This window comes from Oryx dammah, unplaced genomic scaffold (assembly GCF_014754425.2).
Source record: "Oryx dammah isolate SB20612 unplaced genomic scaffold, SCBI_Odam_1.1 HiC_scaffold_18, whole genome shotgun sequence".
Taxonomy (NCBI): Eukaryota; Metazoa; Chordata; class Mammalia; order Artiodactyla; family Bovidae; genus Oryx; species Oryx dammah.
In genome coordinates this window covers 51,415,362-51,434,787 of record NW_024070202.1, presented here as the reverse complement: position 1 = coordinate 51,434,787, position 19,426 = coordinate 51,415,362, and the positions used below count along the sequence as shown (strand labels likewise).

At 42.4% G+C, this 19,426-nt stretch overlaps 1 protein-coding gene across 1 annotated transcript in view; it reads right to left on the bottom strand.

Moving 5' to 3' along the window:
- Positions 1-17,538, bottom strand: part of WNT2 (Wnt family member 2) — a 45,873-nt gene extending 28,335 nt beyond the window's left edge. The window contains exons 1-3 of the mRNA XM_040260871.1: positions 17,182-17,538; positions 14,838-15,064; positions 8,989-9,266 (exon numbers count right to left, since the gene is read on the bottom strand). Of these exons, the coding sequence (XP_040116805.1) occupies positions 8,989-9,266; positions 14,838-15,064; positions 17,182-17,264 (588 nt within the window). The 5' untranslated portion in view covers positions 17,265-17,538. The remainder of the gene's footprint in view (positions 1-8,988; positions 9,267-14,837; positions 15,065-17,181) is intronic.
- Between the last annotated feature and the right edge of the window lie 1,888 nt (positions 17,539-19,426).

Sequence of the window (19,426 nt, the reverse complement as noted above, 5' to 3'; positions counted from 1 at the left end):
CTCAAAGCATCCACTCTTGTTGTTCACGGATATAAATACCTTCTCGGACCTTCTTGATTTTTAAAAATTTCTCTTCTCATCCCTGACTTACTGCTTTTTTGTTTTTTCTTTTATGCTTCTGAATTTAATCAAGTATATGGTAATTCTTGGACATTCTTTTCATATTTAAGAGTGAAGTCATAAAAAGATATTTAGGAATCTGGTTATATGGTAGGGCTTGTGGACCAGAGGTTTGGTTTCTAGTGACTAGGTAGGATACTGTTTGTTTGGGGGACTATTTTAACTCCAAAAAGCCTAGAAGATTTGATGCTAGACTTCCAGGAGTTCTGTTTAGGGGCAAAGGGGAGAAGATGGTGTTCTTTATGCCACCAGTGGGTTTTTCAGTTAATCCAAATTTTCGGACCTGTGCTTCTCTCCAGTGCTTATTTGTATCTGAAATTTTCTCAGGGCATCTTGGTTTCCATGTTCCTTATCTGCTTTTTTTCCCTCTTCTCATCTACTTTTATTCTGCTAGACTGACGCTTCTCCATCCTGCTTCAGTTCAGTTCAGTCGCTCAGTCGTGTCCGACTGTTTGCGACCCCATGAATCGCAGCACGCCAGGCCTCCCTGTCCATCACCAACTCCCGGAGTTCACTCAGACTCACGTCCATCGAGTCCGTGATGCCATCCAGCCATCTCATCCTCTGTTGTCCCCTTTTCCTCCTGCCCCCAATCTCTCCCAGCATCAGAGTCTTTTCCAATGAGTCAACTCTTCGCATGAGGTGCCCAAAGTACTGGAGTTTCAGCTTTAGCATCATTCCTTCCAAAGAACACCCAGGGCTGATCTCCTTCAGAATGGACTGGTGGGATCTCCTTGCAGTCCAAGGGACTCTCAAGAGTCTTTTCCAACACCACAGTTCAAAGGCATCAATTCTTACAATTTCTTCATTCCCTTTCCACTTTCCAGAAATGTGTTGAGTTCTCTCATTTCTTTGACCATTCTCTTTATTGTTGGTTTAAGCCATGTTTATTCTATTAGTATGATTTTAATGAGATCTGAGGGAGGAAGAAGTGTAAAAGTATATGTTCTATCCACAGCCTTGCATCTGATTGCACTTTGAAATGTTCTGGAAGGAGACAAGGATTGTGAGGGAGGAAATGTTCTCACTTTGATACACACTTCTGCACTTCTCAGTTTGTTACTTTTGTTTGTATGAGTATTGTTCTTATACCAGAAAGAGCATGATAAATAATCGATTACAGGGACTTGCTGTCTGTCTTCAATGTGTGATACTGAAAACTTCTTTCAGAAACGTAGGCCACACCCCATGACACATTCGTCCTGTTTCCTATTTTGTCTTGAATCTTTTCTAAAGGGTTTCTTCTACCACTTCCTTCTTTGATTCTTGACTGTTGTCAAAGTTCCATTTTCTGACTCCTGTTTTGACAGTCTCACAGCCCTGATAGCTTTTTATACACCCCAGGCGGCCAGCACAATTCCTCACCAACCCCCCCCCCCCACCCCCCGTCACCATTTGTTTAGACCCTTCAGCGTTTGCTTTGTGGCATCTCATCATTAGACCTCATTTGACATGACAACTTTTAAAAAGATGAATGAATATGACTGCTGAGGACAGCATTACTCTTGGCATTTAGCCTTGTAGAAACCATTTTAGCTTAATATGTAACTTTTCCTGATAAAAAATCTTCAACAAGCTCATTGTTCCATTATTGCTAAATTTTACTTGGTAGATTGTGGATGGCCCTTAAATCTTTGACTTTCAGCATTTTAAGCCTTCAGATCTACAGAAGTTATGTTCTACTCTTAGAATTTAAGAAATTTATAAACATTAGTATTCTCTACTGCAGAAACAGAAGTCTGAATGTTTTTTTAAAAAAAGGTATAGAAGAAGGAAATACTTGAATTGTGCAACAGAATAATTCTGTTTTATATTTATCTGTCCCAACTAAAGGTCAGAGCATAATAACAAGGCATAACATTCATTAGGCTCTTGGCATATGTTAAGCTATGCTAAGCACTTGATTTAAGCACTTTTATTTAAACCACACAAGTATATAAGGCATATACTATTTTCACCCCCATGTTACAGATGAGGCTATTGAGATACCTAGATGCTGAGGACCTTGCCCTAGGTCTTACAGGCAATATGGTTGAGGCAGGATGCACCCTAAGCCTGTCTGACACCAGGTTGACACCTGAAGTCACTCTGCCAGCCTTTCTTATGAAATCCTGAAGGGTTCATTTACTCTGGTTTCAGTGGTGGGTTCTGCAAAAGTTTTTACATTTAGTGTTTTCACATTAAATTAGTCCACAAAGAATTATTTTGACAGTTTTAAAGACAAACTTCTCCCAAGGAGAGTAAAATTTTAGTTTCTTAACTCAGCCTTTTTGAAGACAGAACTCAAGCAACGCCAGGGTGTCTTTATAAGACTTCTTTGTAGATCACGAAAGTTATCTTTTTTCTAAGTACCTGCATTTTGCTAAGTTTATGACCCTTGTGTCATGCCATACTGATTCTCTCCCTATCAGAAAAAGGGCTGTCTATCTCATACCATGTGAAATCTGTGCAAACTTAACTACTGACCTTGCCTTAGAAAGCCTACTTAGGATTTATTTTAATTTGATATATGCTATATGTTTCAACCAAATTATTTAGTTTAACTTGAGCATTTGAAGAAGTGTTAGCATGTCACTTTTTAGTTGGGTGTTTGCCACAAAACCACCATATTTCTGGTCCTATATCAATTTTCCTGAGGGAAACACACATTAAAATCATATTATTTAATTTTCAGATACTGGCTGAAAGCCAAATACATTTATTAACAATTAAATCCTTTTGACAGGTCCACATCTCTGAGAGTGAAAACCAGACCAACATATCTTTTGAACATACATGCTCTGGAACTAGGAAAACAAAGAATATTTATTAGCAAACTGTGCAGTTGATTTGCTTATACAATCATTTATTAACCTAAATAAGACACTGTGATTTCTTGAGCACTGTCATTCTTTTAAAAACAGTGCCTGTGGGTGGGCTTAGCTAGGAAATATAAGGTGTGGAATTTATATCTGTGGAATTCAAGAACATTACTGTTGACTAACCATATATATAATAGTTCTTACTGACTAATGAAGCTAGTCTAAAAAAATATTTGATATGAATAATAGAACTTTACCTGGAACTGTAACAATTTTGTTAAGAGTTATTCTTTGCTTCAGGGCTTTAATTTTGGTTAGTTTTTGATTCATACACAATAAAAGATCAACTGTATCACGAACATACTATTTTGGAGTCCAGTAAGACAGAGATGAGGCAGGGAGAACTGATCTAATTTTCAAAATGCATTTAATTTTATGAATGTAGAAAACCAATCAGAAAATAAATCTGTGCTAAGTGAAAGTTGGGCTTCATGAAGATGCTCAACATGAAGGGAAGATGAGGATATATAGGAGGTAAAGCGGTTTGGCTCTAATTCAGTTCAGTTTTATCACTTTCTTTCTACTACCATTCCTTACTTTTAGAGAGTGATTGCTTTTCCATTACACCCAGTTCTCTTGGTTCAGAACCATTATGTATTATTTATCTTAGGTGGCATCATAGGATCTATTCTTGGAAGCCTTTATTAGGCCCACAATTTACTTGCCTGTAAAGCTGTGCTTACATCTTGTACAGTATCCATTTGTGTTGACTTTGGAGGCATTTCCTGTAGTCAGAACTGGGAAGTATCTGTTTTGTGCCGCACCCCAGTGGGCTAAGCTCAGGGGTAGGCCCAGTGCTCCACAGCACTGACCTTGCTTGGTGCTGGCCTGGGCAGGGCAGAGAACTAAAACTTTGGATCTTCACCCTCCAAACTTCTAACATATAAAATACAGGCTATCAAAATATATAAATAAAAATTACAGGAGGCTAGGTTAAGTTTGAATTTCAGCTAGGGAATAAATTCAATTCTAGTGGGAATTAGGAAACAAGTTGAACTTATTCCCTAACTGAAATTAGTCTCTTCATATGCAAAATATGGATAATAATGATACCTATCTTCTAGGCTTGCTTAAAACCTCATGCATAGGTATATATATTTTATGTAGCAATCCTTGTTAGGTAACCTGTCCAAGATTGTGCTCAAGTTTTGGAACCAGTGTTCTAATTCCAGAGTCCCAGCCTCCATGTTGCCTTAGTCAACATGATGTCAACAGCTGAGAACCCCTAATGAGCTAATGACAATGTAAGTCCGTCCATGCTCGGGCTCAGTTGTGTCCCACTCTTTGTGACACCATCTGTAGCCTGCCAGGCTCCTCTGGCAGAATCCAAGGGATTCTTCAAGCAAGACTACTCTAGTGGGTTGCCATTTCCTTCTCCAGGGGATCTTCCCAACCCAAGGACTGAACCTGTGTCTCTTGTGTCCCCTGCATTGCAGGCAGATTTTAGATTCTTTACTCCCTGAGCTATAAGAGAAATGCCAATAACCATGTAAACATTATGTTAAAAATATAAATAGCAATAGCAACATCAGTTGCCATGTGCTAATTTTTAATTACTACTCATCAGAAAGCTTGTATCAGTCTTTATATGTATAGGTAAGGCTGAAAATAAAATTCAGGGAGGTAAAAATTTCTCATAAATTTCCTAGTGAGGCCATTTTTTTAAGTTGTTCTTTCAAACCAGAAGATTTTAATTTTGAAATCTATCATTCTTTTAAAGTGGACTCTAGAGAAATTAACAACGCATAGAAATAGAACTTAAGTATTTAACATCTCCCCCAGTACCTTGTTCAGTACCTTCCTGCTCAGTACTTTCCTGTTGCTTCACAGCGGCATCTGAATATCTCAGCATGGCATTTGAGGCTCTCCACAGCTGGCCAAGACTCAGATTTGAAGCCTCAGGCCGTATTAATGCTCAGTCATGAGCTCCCCTGGGACCCTTGTCATTCCTCACTTTTGATGTTTTTTCTGCTTTCATATCTTTCTGTGACTTGGAGGCCCTTCATCCTGGAAAGCGTTTGCCCTATCTCAGTCATGGGAAACCTTTATCTCCAACATCCAGTTCTTTTATGACATAGCCTTTCTCTCCTCAACTGACTGGCTCTGTTGGGTGATTTTTCTACTATATCATATAGTATTAGGGCTTCCTCGCCCTATACTCTCTACAATGTATATACTATATACAGTTGTATTTCACTTGTCTCTCTGACTCAGATTTAGTTTCCTGTGGTCAGAACTTTGTTTTATTCTTTTCTCCATATGCCACAGTACCAAAAACAGTGCTTTCCCCAAATTTAACCCAACAGCACATACTTGCTGTGCCTTGAGTTGAAATTTTGGGAATCCCACCAAATAAGGCTGAGTTGCTTTAGGCATGCTCATGGTGACTAGAATTTATGTTTTTGGCATTTAAAACAGAGTTTTCCCTTCTATTAAAAATAATAATACATATTCACTTTAGAAGACTTGTGAAATTAAGACACACACAAAGGGGAAAAATCATCAGTAAACTACCTTCCAAGGGCAGCAGCTGCTGCTGTGTTTTTTTGTTTTTAATTTTTTAAAATACAGAAATACTGTGTTTATCCTTCTCAACAGAGACAACACAGAAAGGTAGGTAAAGACAAAAGGGTGAAAGCAGAGGGTTTGAACCCCCAAGCCCAGTACTCATGATTGTGTACCCCTATGTGTTAGTCACTTGATCCCTCTGAGACCCAATTTCCTTATTTGAAAAACAAAAATACTAATACTATTTTTTATTCCTATAGCGGTTTTTAGAAATCAAATTACAAAGGATTTTGATCGTCTTTTGTATACTAGGGAATACTATTTTTTATGCCTATTTTTTATTAGTATGTTGGACTGTATTTGAAGATGAGTCTCTAGGTACTTGCAGAAATCAGATTGAATCCTAAATACCAGCTCAAATTGGATTTGTGGCTGATTCTGTACCCCGAATTACAGATAACCCTCACATCACTAAGGGAGGAAGAGGGGGACTAACTTTTACTAAACACCTACTATGCGCCAGGTTCTCTTCTGTTCCCTTCCCTTGTCTTTCCATGCATTCTGTACTCCCTTTTACATCTGAGAGAGCTGAATTCAGTGATCTAAGCCACTGCTACTGCAGGGTTAAAATGAAGGCAGGTCTTGCTTCACATCCTATGTTCCATCTTCACTATGGTAAGAAATACTTTTGCGGGAAAATATCTTTATGAAATTCCTCTCTTATTATGGAAATGTCCAGTGATTGAAGGGCAGTATTTGATTGGGTACATGGACTATTTAGAGACAGATTCTCTCAGGAAACGTAAAAGAAGTTGGGATTACTTCATGTAGAAAGAGTGGATTAATTTAAAAGCCATTTTCTGGATCCTGAGAGGAAACAAGTGGTGGATACCAACCAAGTACCTTTTGCTTGTCATTTACCTTAACCTACCTTACAATGCAATTTACAAACTTTCATAGCATGGCTTCTTTAGACCTAAAAAGAACTGCTGAGAGAAGTTATGGAATGTCTTTTCCCATAAAATGTTTTGAACAAGGTAGTTTATCTTTTCAAGACTTATTAATAGCCCTATTTGGAGGTAGAAAACTAGACTCAAGATGAGTTTCAGGAAAACATCATTACAAATTCTGTTGAAGCTGTGATGAAAATTAAATGATATAATAGCACAGATCTAAAATGATATTACAGTACAGAGACACATGAGGGTGCTCTAACCAGCCGCTATAATAAAGGAATTAAACTGCTCAAATATTAGGGGAAGGTTAAGGCTTTTGTGATGGCAGTGTTGAATTCTCATGTGTAGCATTGGCTAAACAGAACAATCTTGAAATAGATGGCTTTTCTTTTAAAATGTATTGGCCCTACTCCTCCCCCCCCACCCCCACTTAAAAAAGTAGAAAATGTTCATATTGGACAATTTGGGAAATAGTGAAAAGCAAAGAATAAAAAAACAAATGAATCAATGTTGCTGTCAGCTTTGGAGGCTGGGGTTTACTAGAGCCAGGCCAGTTGGAGGCTTAGCTCAGGAGGTTTGCCTTCAAACACACCCCAGCCTGTTTTCATTTTGATTCCACAGACCTTCTGCTGGTAAGAAGGGGGAGCAGAGGCTGGGGGTCTAATGACCGCAAGAAGAGAATTAGAGACGCATGTTTATCTCAATACATTTACTCTCATTAAAGTTCATATTCACTGACATCATGCATCTCCTTGAAAAAGTCTGCCCACCCACCATTAATTAAAGCCACATTTTAAAAAGGCAGTGTGTGCACTTTTATTCCAATCAAAAGTAGCCTCCTAAGTTTTGCAGAGTAGGCAGGAGAATATCTGAGGCCTGACAGCTGTTCACCTCTACCCAGTGAGGAATCATGTGATTTACATTAAAAGTCATATTGATTCAGAGCCTACAGTATAATAGCTGAGATCTATTGTCTTGAAGAATGGAAACATTCAATATCTAATGACCTACTAAGCAAAATTAACATTTGTTTTGATGAGTCAATGTTATTTTGGATGCAGTCTAACCATATGCTCTTATCTGTAGATAGTCTGAGAGATCTGTATATTGTGCTTGAATAATTGAGCAGCATTCTCCTATCAAAGACACCACACTTTATAATCTATACATGTGGTATCAATGTCAAAACAAAGGTCAATGTAAATTTTTCCTTATCTGAGCCATTGCATAAACAGTAATTACCAATAGTTGTAGGATTGCACAACTGTAGTCTATATTCTTGGCAGTAGTCACTGTAAGTTCATAAATTCATGAAAATAAAGAATGTTGATTTTCAAAGTTCAAGAAGGTACTATTTGTAAACAGTTCAGGTCACACTCATCTTATTCCATGTGCTAAGCAAGACTTCTTTCCTTCCAACTTCCTTTAAATGAGATCTGTTCCCTCTGTGAGCCTAGTAAAAGGGTTTTCATCCAAACAGATCTGCATTCTTTTCTATTCTTTTTCCTATTAAAGCCCCCCTGGGGACTTTTCAATTTTATGCTGATCTTTCTTTACATATTAATATCAAGCACATTTTGATTTTGTGTTGATAAAAGACAAATTATGATTATCTCTTCTCATTGGCAATTAGGTTATTTTAGAGTGGTTCTGACTGAGTGATTAGCCCAACTGGTTTATGCTTTTTTTACACAAAGGCCTAACATGCAGCATTCAGATTCTCTTGTTATTCTGGTCATGCCACCATATCCCCAAACATGGCTCATCAGTAGATTGATCATTGGCATTAAAATGGTTTAATCCTAGGCCAAACCACCCTGGGGCTGGGAGGTGAAACTGGAATTCTAGTCCTGACATTTCTTCTGATTCTGCAGGTGACCCTGAGCTCTGAAGGGTCTGTGTCCTCATCTAACAAATAGGGGTTAGGGAATGAATACTGACCAGATACCCAAAAAGTTAGGCAGGACTAGCAATTAAGGGGCCAAAGCACCTCTGGGGCATGTCTTCCCTTGGCGCATTTACTCATCCAGTACCAGAAAACCCAAGGTGGGGCTTTCAAGAGTGAAACTGGGGTCTGGTTCTAAAAAGAGCCTCCCTGAATCTAGAACAAGCCAACAAGCCATGCCTGGTGAGCTGCTTTCATGATAAGTTTGAGAGAAGATATTCTTGGTCTTGAAACCCCTTAGATACAAGCATTCACTGTCCCATCGGTATGTGGGAAGCAGCCCTAGCCTCAGCCACAGATGCTGTCTTGTGACTACATGGTACAGTATCCAGAGAGACCACAGACACTTGACTGTACCCACTGCCAAAAGCAGCAGGTGGACTCTTTCACCTCCGCTGTGGTAGGGAAGCTGGAGTGCAGGTGGGATATTTTAGCCCAGTCGGTGGTATTCTTTAGAGCAAACAGCTCTGGGCTGGGGGGCAATGGGAAGCTGTGATGATAAGCATTTTTGTAACTCTCGGAAAGTTTAAGATACGCTTGGCTTAAGTGATTTATGAGGCCATGCAGTCTACACAGTGAGCACTGTCGAAGTCCATACCTTCCTGCCGGCTCGGTTGTTGTGAAGATTCATCAGGGCTCTGGCATCCTTGCCTTTCCTTTCCTTGGCATCCACAAACGCTCTGGCAAACTTGATCCCATAGTCAATGTTATCACTGCAGCCACCCCAGTCAAAAGTGCCCTTGTTGTCCTTGGCGGTTCCCTTCTTCTTTGGGTCACAGGAACAGGATTTTAATTCTCCTTGGCTACAGGCCCTGGTGATGGCAAATACAACTCCAGCTGAAGAGATGGCGTAAACAAATGCAGATTCCCGGCTACCTGTAACAAAAATGCTGTTCTTAAAAGTAGTCTGGAATGGCTCGTTGTGAATAACTTTCACATGATGGCTGTTTAATACTTGTTCTGCCTCTGACAAAGTATTCTTGAAGAATTCTTTCCTAGAGCCAAGGCTCGCTCTTGAATATGAATCATGGCACTTATTACAAGCCTTTGTCAATTTGGATAACTGTGAAACAACTATCCTTAAAGTAAATAGAGTATACAAGAAAATGCAGCAGGAGTCTGCCCTGCACACGTTAGTCTCGTACATGTGCTTTCTTTACCCTAGAATCTCATGTGTCCCAGAAGAGAGGAGACAAATGTGTCTAGGCCTTCGGTTCCTCCTCTACACCATACCATCTGAATTTTACAATTCTGTCGTTCCATAACATATTTTGGTATTCATGCCACTACAGCTCTCCCAGAAAAAACCTTCCAGGCATTATGGAGGGCACTCATATGCATGTAAATGGTTATTACTGAAATGCTGAATTCAAAGTAATCTAGGGGCTGAGGTGGGAAGACAGTTCGTGGCAGTAACCATCCCCTCTTGGCATCAACTTGCAAGTAAGGGAGAGATTTTTGGAGGCAATATGCAATAGCCTTGAGTTACATGCTACGTCTAACTATTAAGGTGAATTTACTTTCTTCTGGAACACCTGCGCTAATCACTGGTATTGGGTGAAAGACAGTGAAAAGCTTTTCTTTGGTTTTTCTGGAAGGAAACAAATTTACCGCTTATAATTAGACCTGGGCAAAAACCCTTTGGGGTGCTTTCTTAGAATTGTTCTTTATTAGAGCACAGGCTACTTTCACTTACAGACTGAAAGGTACATATTTCAGTGCAATAACTACATTAAATTATTTTAATAATCTGTAGTAACTCATAACACGGTGTTGTGGTATAGTGACAGATATAAGGCTCTTTAGGGTCTGTGTGCACCTCATTTTTCAAGTGGAGCTGTATTTCATTGTTATTAGCATGCCTTTTTATTAATGGTTGCTGCAGCAAATATATTAACAATCAAAATAGAAGCTGAACAAGCTAATGCCAATGCAAGGAAGCAAATGGAGAGCCATTTTGGTGATTCAATATGTCAAAACAAGTGTGACTTTTTGAACCACGCAGCTGGGAGAACAAACCACCTTTTCGCATCGAAGCCCTACTTGTTTCCGTTTGTCATTCAGTGCTAAAATTTATTATACATCCCTTGCAATATTTGCTCTGCTAGTCTCATTATTAAAAATCGGGGAAACGTATCTACACCATATTAAATGGCACTTACCTCAGCCTTCAAAAAAAATCTCCCCTGAAACCTCTAATCATCAAACAAACCAAGAAAAGGAATCAATCATGCCTTGAAGTTAAGTAGAATCAATTATATGAATATTTGCCATAGGTAGCAGGTAGTGCTCTCCGGAGAGAAATGTGATGGTCGTGGGAGCTGTTTTAGAATTCCAGATTATATTATAAGGATCACAGATGATTTTCTAAGTGAAATTGAGATGTTCTGTAAAAAATGGTGACTAATAGATGGAGATGTAGCTTAATCTCTGGTAGCAGCTTTCAGATAAATAAAATTTTTATCTTACCCATTTTTACTGTTTAAAAAAATACCTTGTCCATAGTCATCCCATTGGTCTGCTAAAACCTGGTTTTGAATTTGGAGTTCAGTGCCCACATTTAGAGATATCATATGGAGGGAAATTCTCAAATGCATAGTCTATTATGTACTAATCTTTCTTTTTAAGGAGAAAGAAGAGAAACTTTAGGAGGTGGTCTTGTAGGGGAAAGCTAGGGAAGATCCAGATGATAGAATGTCAGTGACCAGACAGTATTTTGCAAGTTGGTAGGGGAATGAATTGCTTACTCATAGACTGCATCCTGGCTTAACTTGCAAACAAGTACATTGACTTATTGGCTGAAAGAAAAAAATCACTCGAAATCTGCTACATTTAAGAAATAATTTCCAAAGCAAAACCATCACCTTTCTGAATATGTGTCATTTATTATTCAAACTCATTACTAAATAGTTAGATATTTGTTTATTTAAATAAAAAAATAGCACATGGAATGACTTTTCATTTTACCTCCAGATGTTTTGGTATCATGTAGATACAGCCTTAAGATGTTTTCAGTTAAGTGTCTTAGATGAATCACTTAAATGCTATGTGCAAAATAGTAGCACATTTCAAGAGTTGGCTGTGTAACAAAATAAATTTTGATCTTAGGCTTTTTAGAAAAACTGATTCTGCTTAAAGCCATTGTAATATTAAACAAAATCCAAATCTGAATGGTGATATTTAGACTTGCTATTATGTTACTATTGAAGTTTCTCTAATTTTTGGTTTGAGATAAGTCAAGCAGTGTTCACTCAGTGTATAGGCTAGTATAGGTGACTGGGAGGGCAAAACATTAGAAGCTAGGCTTTCTGGAAGGCTATGGATTATGCAGCTCTTTTTTTAAATGCTTGTTTTTCTTTTTTTTTTTAAAAAAAGAAAGCAGGGATGCTACCTAATGACCTTTTTTTGTTTAAGGCTTATTCTAGAATTCTGGAGGCATGTGCAAATTCTTGTCAGATTATTTTTAAGTTTACTAGTTCTGTCTTTACGTTTCTCTGCCCATGTCTGGGGACAGCCAGTTCAATGAGCAAATTACAAAAGTTCCTAAAAACTGTTCTGGTCTTAACTCTTGTTCGCTAAAGCAAAAGAGGCAAATGTTCTCCATTTCTCTGTGACCATGGGGTACGTTAGTAACTTTTATGTTCTCCTTATATATGGTACTGCCCTTTGCCTTTCCTATTCATCTATGAGAATTTTTAGGTTTCCGAAGGAGGGTTCTTTACAACTCTAAGATGTGAGTTTCCCTCCAAGCAATTAATTGTAAAACTCTTTGGATAGCTTCATTGGAATTTCGTGATTATTTCCAGGATAAGCTACCTTAGGCCAAATTCAGCCTTCCCATAACCAACACAAAATCATCACTGACAGTCACAGGAGTTTACATAAATGTCCAGGAAGAAATCTGGCCTTCTGTGAAGATTGGAAAGAAATTGTGTAGCATGAGTGTTCTAAGTTTTGAGTGCTTTGGCAGAGCATTCAGCTTCATATGAAAGAAATCTGAAGGAAATACAGTTATAATCTCTAATTTACCTGAAGCCTTAGATTGAGTCAAACTTGTTATGCTTTCTCTATTTATTACCTTTTCCCTCTCAGCCACGGTACAGCTCTGAAGAAACCAATATTGCTGATATTAAGTTAAAGTATTTTATGAATGAATCTCCTGCTTTGGGAGATATACTGTCTTTAGGATCAGTGGTCAAACTTGCTTCCTTTGATTTGTGATCTAAAGGGTTTTTTTTTTTCATTATGGAGACATCTTAATGGATTTTCATAGATAGACTCTGTAGGTGATCATTTTATAAATGAGAGGTACTCTTAATTTGTAATCATTGGAAATGGCTGTGAGAACTTTGAAACGGAACACTCCTAATACATCTTAAATACCGAGAGCCTGTACATAATATATGCAAAGATTTCTTGTGCCAGATATTTGCAAACTCTCTTTGACAAGGTCCAGCACTTTGATTGATTCACTGGTGAACTAATCTAGGTGAAGTCTTAAAATTCCATGTAGCTGAAATTTATTATTATCATCCTTTCAAAAATTTTGCGATGTCATATCGAAACTCCAAAAGGAATGCAGAAGAATATACTTCTTAAACTAGAGAATAAAATTGCAGAATATCGCAGTAAATTAACTTTAGGGATACACTAAGAGTGAGAGCACTACGCCCTTGGGGGATTTTTAGAGACATTCAGTTATGCGTTTGGCCTCATAAAACCCTAGGGCTATGATGATTACATGATAGAAACACCCTCTGTTAAGCATTACCAAGTGCACAGCCTGAACAATTTTCTTAGGAAGGGGGTAGGGGAGGGCAGTGGGCAAAAACAAGAGGAAACTTCCTGTTTCTGCGATTCACGCATAGACTGTTGTGTTTTCAGTCAGATTTCCCAGTAGCAAATGGGATGCGCTGCTTCTTGAAGAAACTGCTAAGGCCAGGTTAAGGGATGGTTTTTTTAAAAAAATAGGATTCGATTTTCAGTTAATTTTCTCTGTTTGTATACAAGCTAGTGAGCTACTTTCCACATTCAGAACATTTAAGTTTATTATGTAATTAGATAATTTTCAATGTGCTTTCTAAAAAAAGTGAGGAAACCACAGGCATACCCCCATTTTATTGCACTTTATTGCGCTTCACGGATACTGTGATTTTTTTTTTTTTTTTACAAACTGAAGCTTTATGGCAACCCTTCATTGTCAGATGACAGCATTTTTTGAATAAAGTATTTTAAAATTAAGGTATGTACATTGTTTTTACAGTAGTTAATAGACATGTATGCTGCTGCTAGGTCGCTTCAGTCGTGTCCGACTCTGTGCAACTCCAGAGACGGCAGCCCACCAGGCTCCCCCATCCCTGGGATTCTCCAGGCAAGAACACTGGAGTGGGTTGCCACTTCCTTCTCCAATGCATGAAACTGAAAAGTGAAAGTGAAGTTGTTCAGTCATGTCCAACTCCTAGCGACCCCATGGACTGCAGCCTACCAGGCTCCTCCGTCCATGGGATTTGCCAGGCAAGAGTACTGGAGTGGGTTGCCATTGCCTTCTCCAAATAGACATGGATACATAATGTAATATACATATATATAATTTAAACATAACTTTTATATGCATTGGGAAACCAAAAAAATTCATGTGACTTGCTTTACTGCAATGACTAGTGATCCAGAACCAAACCTTCAATATGTCGAAGGTCTACCTTGATGCATTCATGGTTCTCACCCCACCTTCCATAAATATCCTTCTGCCTAAAACGTACCTGGAGAATAGGTACTCACTGCAAGTTTATCTGTTCATTCATTCAACCATTCAATGAATGAGTGCTGCCTACAACATATGAGATACAAGCAAAATGCAGAGAAGGCAGAATGAGTCCCTGCCTTACAGAATTTACAGTTTACTGGGGGGGAAAAAAAAGTTTAGAAACAGAGTGACCCAAGATGGAGTAGCTGAATGGGAGGTCAAAGGTGACAAGCAGAGGTTTCTCTCTGCTTCCCAATCACACTGATTTGTTATTGTAACAATGACCATTTATGGCCAATAAAAGATGTGGGCATTCTTTCCCAATCTTCTGCTAAATCCTTCTGGAAGGGTCAGGTCCCAGAAAGAAGAGTTTAAAAGTCAAGAGCGCTCTGTGGCTGCTGCTTCCTTTTCTCCTAGAGACAAAATCTGAACCTGGAGGGGACAGGCAGGGTTATGACGGGACATGGGTAACAGAGCCGAGGACACTGTATCCTGACCCGCGGCCAGCCTCCTCCAGAACTTTAGACAGGCTTCTTGATTTCTCGAGCCCACATCTGTAAAAGAGGGCCCATGGCACCCAGCAGAACAAGCTTCTCGACTGAACAGAATGCAAGACAAGACGGGCAGGGACTGTGAAGACCAAATAAGGGTGTGTGTGTGTGTGAGGGCAGAGCCCGTGAGCCGTGTGAAGGCGAGAGACTTACTTCGGAGCAGGACCCTGCCGAAGAGGCTGTGATCCCTGTCCAGGGTGTTGCAGTTCCAGCGGTGCTGGCGGAACTGGTGCTGGCACTCCATCGTCCACTCAGTCACGCCCAGGCCAATGGCACGCATCACATCCGGGTGTCGGTGGCACAGCTGCCGTTGGTGGCTCACCAGGCCTGGCACATTGTCACACATCACCCTGGAGGAGCCACTCGTAGCTCTCATGTACCTAGGAAGGACCAGTGTTGGGGAGAGTAGTGAACAGCAAGGCCTGGCAGGGTGTTTCCCCGGAGTGGGAAAAGTTCAAGACAGTATTTCAAATATGAATTCTTTATCCTGTAGGGGATATTAGAAAGCAAAATGTGTTTTGTTTTGTTTTTTTAAACTTAAGTTCACTGGAGAAGTGGCACGGCAGGTATGGTGAGTGATCTGGTAGAAGCCACTCCAAAACTAAGTGCTGACTCTTTCTTGGCCATGAAGCCAAGGCCACCAGATGAGGCTCTGGGCAGAGTGGGAGAGGCGAGGTCTGCAGTCCAGGAATGGGGTGAGAGGGGAAGGGCCAACAGGTTTTTGGAAGACATTTTTCTCAAGAAGGCTCTGATCTCAATATACAGTGTGTCCAGACTTGGTTTTGGAGGAAGTAGACCTTTAGAAGCTCCTCACTGCCATTTTGTTGATCTGATGTTTAAGTGTCTCAAAGAAACTGTCTGTCTAATCAGCACCTACTGGGATCTGATGCTACACTCTCTGCACAGACATGCCATTCTTTTCCTACTAAAGAATCCTTTAAATATTTCCATTTTCCAGCTCTTTTTTGGCTTTATAGAGAACCTTGGAAAAAAATCTTTCTATTGTTATTAAGGATACTAAATGTTTGGAAGAATCAAACAGTGTTATAGCTTCATAAAGTACTTTTGAAAAGAAACTTTAACAAAAAATTACATCATCATCTCTACCCAGATGTTCTCTATTAGTTGTGAAATGTTTAGAAAGGTACCTTTTATATAACCCAAGCTGCCATAGGTGTCTTTTGAAGCGATCAAACAAGGAGAATGTCTTTTTCTTGTATTTTCATTATTTTATATGATCATAAAATCGTTACAGCTGTGACTCCCCCAAAATATATTTAAGTGACAGCTGAGAGACAATGTGACAAAAAGCCTGGGCAGTAAATAATGTTTATACACCCATGGAAACAGAAATAGTCATTTTATTGAAAAATGGTCACTCTGATAAATCAATCTTTGATCCTGTGTCAGCAATGTCAAGGCTAAACGCCTTTCTGTTCAAAGCAGCTTAGGAAGGAATTGAACCCCTCTTCCTATCAATCCTTTGCCTTGCTTCTTTGGAGAGCTCATGTCTTCCTAAAGCTTCCTGCTCTAGTCTTTCATTTGGCCAAGATGCCTTACTTTTGCCAGATTCTTTAAAAAAAAAAAAAAAAGCACTTCATAACAGATAACCGATCTTTCTAAATCGAGTTTTAAGCGTCTGTTCTGAAGTTTTTAGGTGCAAAAACGTTAGAGAGTTCTCAACTCTCTTTTCTCAAGATCAGAAGGAGATAGAGAAGAGTTTGTGAGTGGGGAGAGCCTCTCCCCTTGTAACATTTAAGGATGATAACCTGTTAGGTTTCAAAGTTCCTTCACTCTGCAAAATAGATAGAAGATCACCGTATAAAGGGACAGCAGCAAAGTTACCCTTTGAGGTGACTGATTTCGAACAGGGTAGCGTCTTAGAGTCCCCGATTTCTGGAGCTTTCTGTTAAGGTGGGAGTCTCTACCTGGGGGTAGCAAAATGTTTTTCCGCCCCACTGGGGAGAAGCACTAGGAATGTGGAAGGGCGAGAAATAACGCAAAACCACACGCTTCGGGTTCTACGGCTTGCGCCTGCCTGAATCGGCCCGTCGGTTTACCTTGAGGGTTTTGCGGGGTGGGAGCAGAGGGAGAAGATTGTAGTTTTGGAGGTGAGTTTACACGCGCGCGCGTGCGCACGCATACACAGACGTCTCTGCTAGTGGAGCTAGAGACCCGGCTAGCGCTTGTCTAAAAGATCCCGATTTTGCTTGTCACTCAGCTGGATCCAAATAAACCACACATCCGAGCTCTCGTTTGAGGGGCAATGTATGTGTATAGTGGGTGGGGGTAGTGGTGGAAGGATTGGAGTTGTCAAAGCCGGAATGGCCTTCCGAGGAAAAGCGAAGGGGTGATAGGAGAGGGCAGCAGCGGGGATTGGGTCGGAATCCGTGACTGCCACGGCTGCGAGGAAGCGCCGCCGGGAAGGATCTATGTGACCAGTGCGGTCTCCATTCCCATCTCCAAAACCCCTCGGTGCCCGTGCGCGTGGACTTACCACCATGAAGAGCTGACCTCAGGGCTGAGCCAGGTAAAGAGCAGAGGGAGCCAGAGCCAGATTCCGACGAGACAGGCGTTCATATTAACCCCCTTGCGTCCGCATCAGGTCAGACTCCGTGTGCGGGCGCCATGCGTGCCCGGAGCAGAAGCGCTCAGCGCTGGGAGCGCCTCGTCACGGCCGCCGGCGCCTCGCCGCGCCCCCGCCCCCCGTTCGCGTCTGCGGCGAGTGGCGAGACTCGCTGATAAAGTTTCAAGCGACCAGCGGGGCGAGCGATAAAGGGCAGCTCGGGCCGCCTCGCCCACAGCCAATTCCCCAGGCGCGGCGAGCGCGGGCTGCTGGAGAGCTCTGCGCGCCTCAGGCGCGTCCCGGTCCCTTCAGCTCCCTGCCCGCCCAGGCGCAGCCGAGGGAGGGGGCGCTGCGCCGGGCAGGGTGGCGGAGGCGGTGGGGGTGGGGGGAGCGGTGCTTTATATAAGGGTGGATGAAATGATGGCAAGAGAGGTCTGTGGGTGAAGTGAGGTGGGGAGGAAGAAACACCTCTGCGTGGCCTCGAGCACCCGCGGGGGCAGGCACCTTTCGGGAAGCTCCGGGTCAAAGAGCATCAGCGGCTCCCCAGCTGCGGGACCGAGCGCTCGGGATAGGCGAGGCTACAGAAGTCGCCCAGCGTGCAATGTAGGGAAAGGAGGGAGAGGGTAAAGAGATAGCTGTGTACAGGAGGCAGAAATCCAGAGCTGATTTTCAACTCGTTCCTCCGCTTCTCTCCCTAACACCGAAAGGAAGAGCAAACACTTGTAAATCTGGAGCTAAGGAAAGCAAGGTTGGGGAGGGAGGGGCCAGGCCTCAAGGAAACGAGGACCTGTGGCCTTGATTCCTCCGTGCTGGGCTTATATACAGAGCTCGCAGGGAGGGGAGCCAGGAAGGTCCCTGACCCTCCGGACCTCACCCAGGCGTACTCAGCCAGAGCGTCTGGGGAAGATGCGGCTTTTACGCACACCCAGCTCCTCCCTGGCGCAAAAGACCATGCAGGGAGGAAGCGAGGCAGCAGGAGCCGGCCGAGGGTCCGCGCCCCAGCCCTGGTCGTGCCTCTTGTCGCCCGGGCGCTCAGCTTTTGCGCCTTGCGGAGGTAATGGGGCCATCGGTCCTGATCTGGGCCCCCGGAGGGCCCAGAGAAAGAGGCTTGAACCCGCGGGTGGAGCATCTTGAGCAGCAACTGGCTTGTAGCCCCGCCGTTTATCACCGGAAAGGAAGGAAGACCAGGAACTCGCGGCGGCCGTGAACTGTTCCATTGCTCTTTTCCTGGGGCGGGGGGGACCCGCCGCCGCCCGCCTGCCCGCGGAGCATGCCTTGGGGAATGTGTGTGCGTGTTGGGGGTTGGGTGGGCGCTGTATTGTTAGCAGAGAATGGAGGGGTGGCGGTCCAGATAGGAAGGACAGGCTCTCCCCACACCCTATTCCTAGAGCCGAGACTGGCCGGAGCATCAGCTCTCGCTCGGCGCGAACGAGGTGAGAAGCTGGACGGGGCGAATCTCGGGAAAGCCAAAAACCTGAAAGATGCTGTCATCGCCACCCCTTCCCCCCACTCCCCCTCAACCGCTGGTCCCTGGCAGGTCCAGCCCCTCCCAGGCTGACCCAGATACATCCCCGTTTGGGTCCGGAAAGGGAGGGGAGGGAAACAAGCACCGCGCCACCCACGACTCGGGAAGAGCAGGGCTCCGCGCCAGGGCCGCTCCATATCGCTGGGCCGCGACCCAGGGGAAGTTCTGATCGGTCTGTGCCGGGAGGGAGGGAGGGGCAGGGGAGGAGCGGGTTGTGTTTCTGCTCACAGTGTGTGCACAAGCTGGTTGTGTGTGTCTATGCGCGGGTGGCGGTTAAGGGGAGAAGAGGAGAGTGATGTGATAGGCACCAAACAGCAAGAAATATCTCATTTACGTCTATGCTTATAAAGCTTTCTCCTGGGTGAAGCAGAAGAGTAAGCTAAAATATACTTACATTCTCTTTTGTCCACAGTCCCTGCACTTCTACCAGCAACCAGTGAATACTGTAGTAGAGGCGTGGGTGTGTATGTTGGGAAAGGTAGGCAGTCATATGCTTTTCTCCTGGACAGTGAGACCTGAAACTATCTAAAGCACTCCAGTTCCACCCACCTCAGCGCATCTCCCAGTAGAGGGGAGTTAGAAATACATGGAGTGTGACTATCAGCTTAGAGGCCTTTCCTCCCCACCCAGGGAGTTATGGAGGGGCCGGGA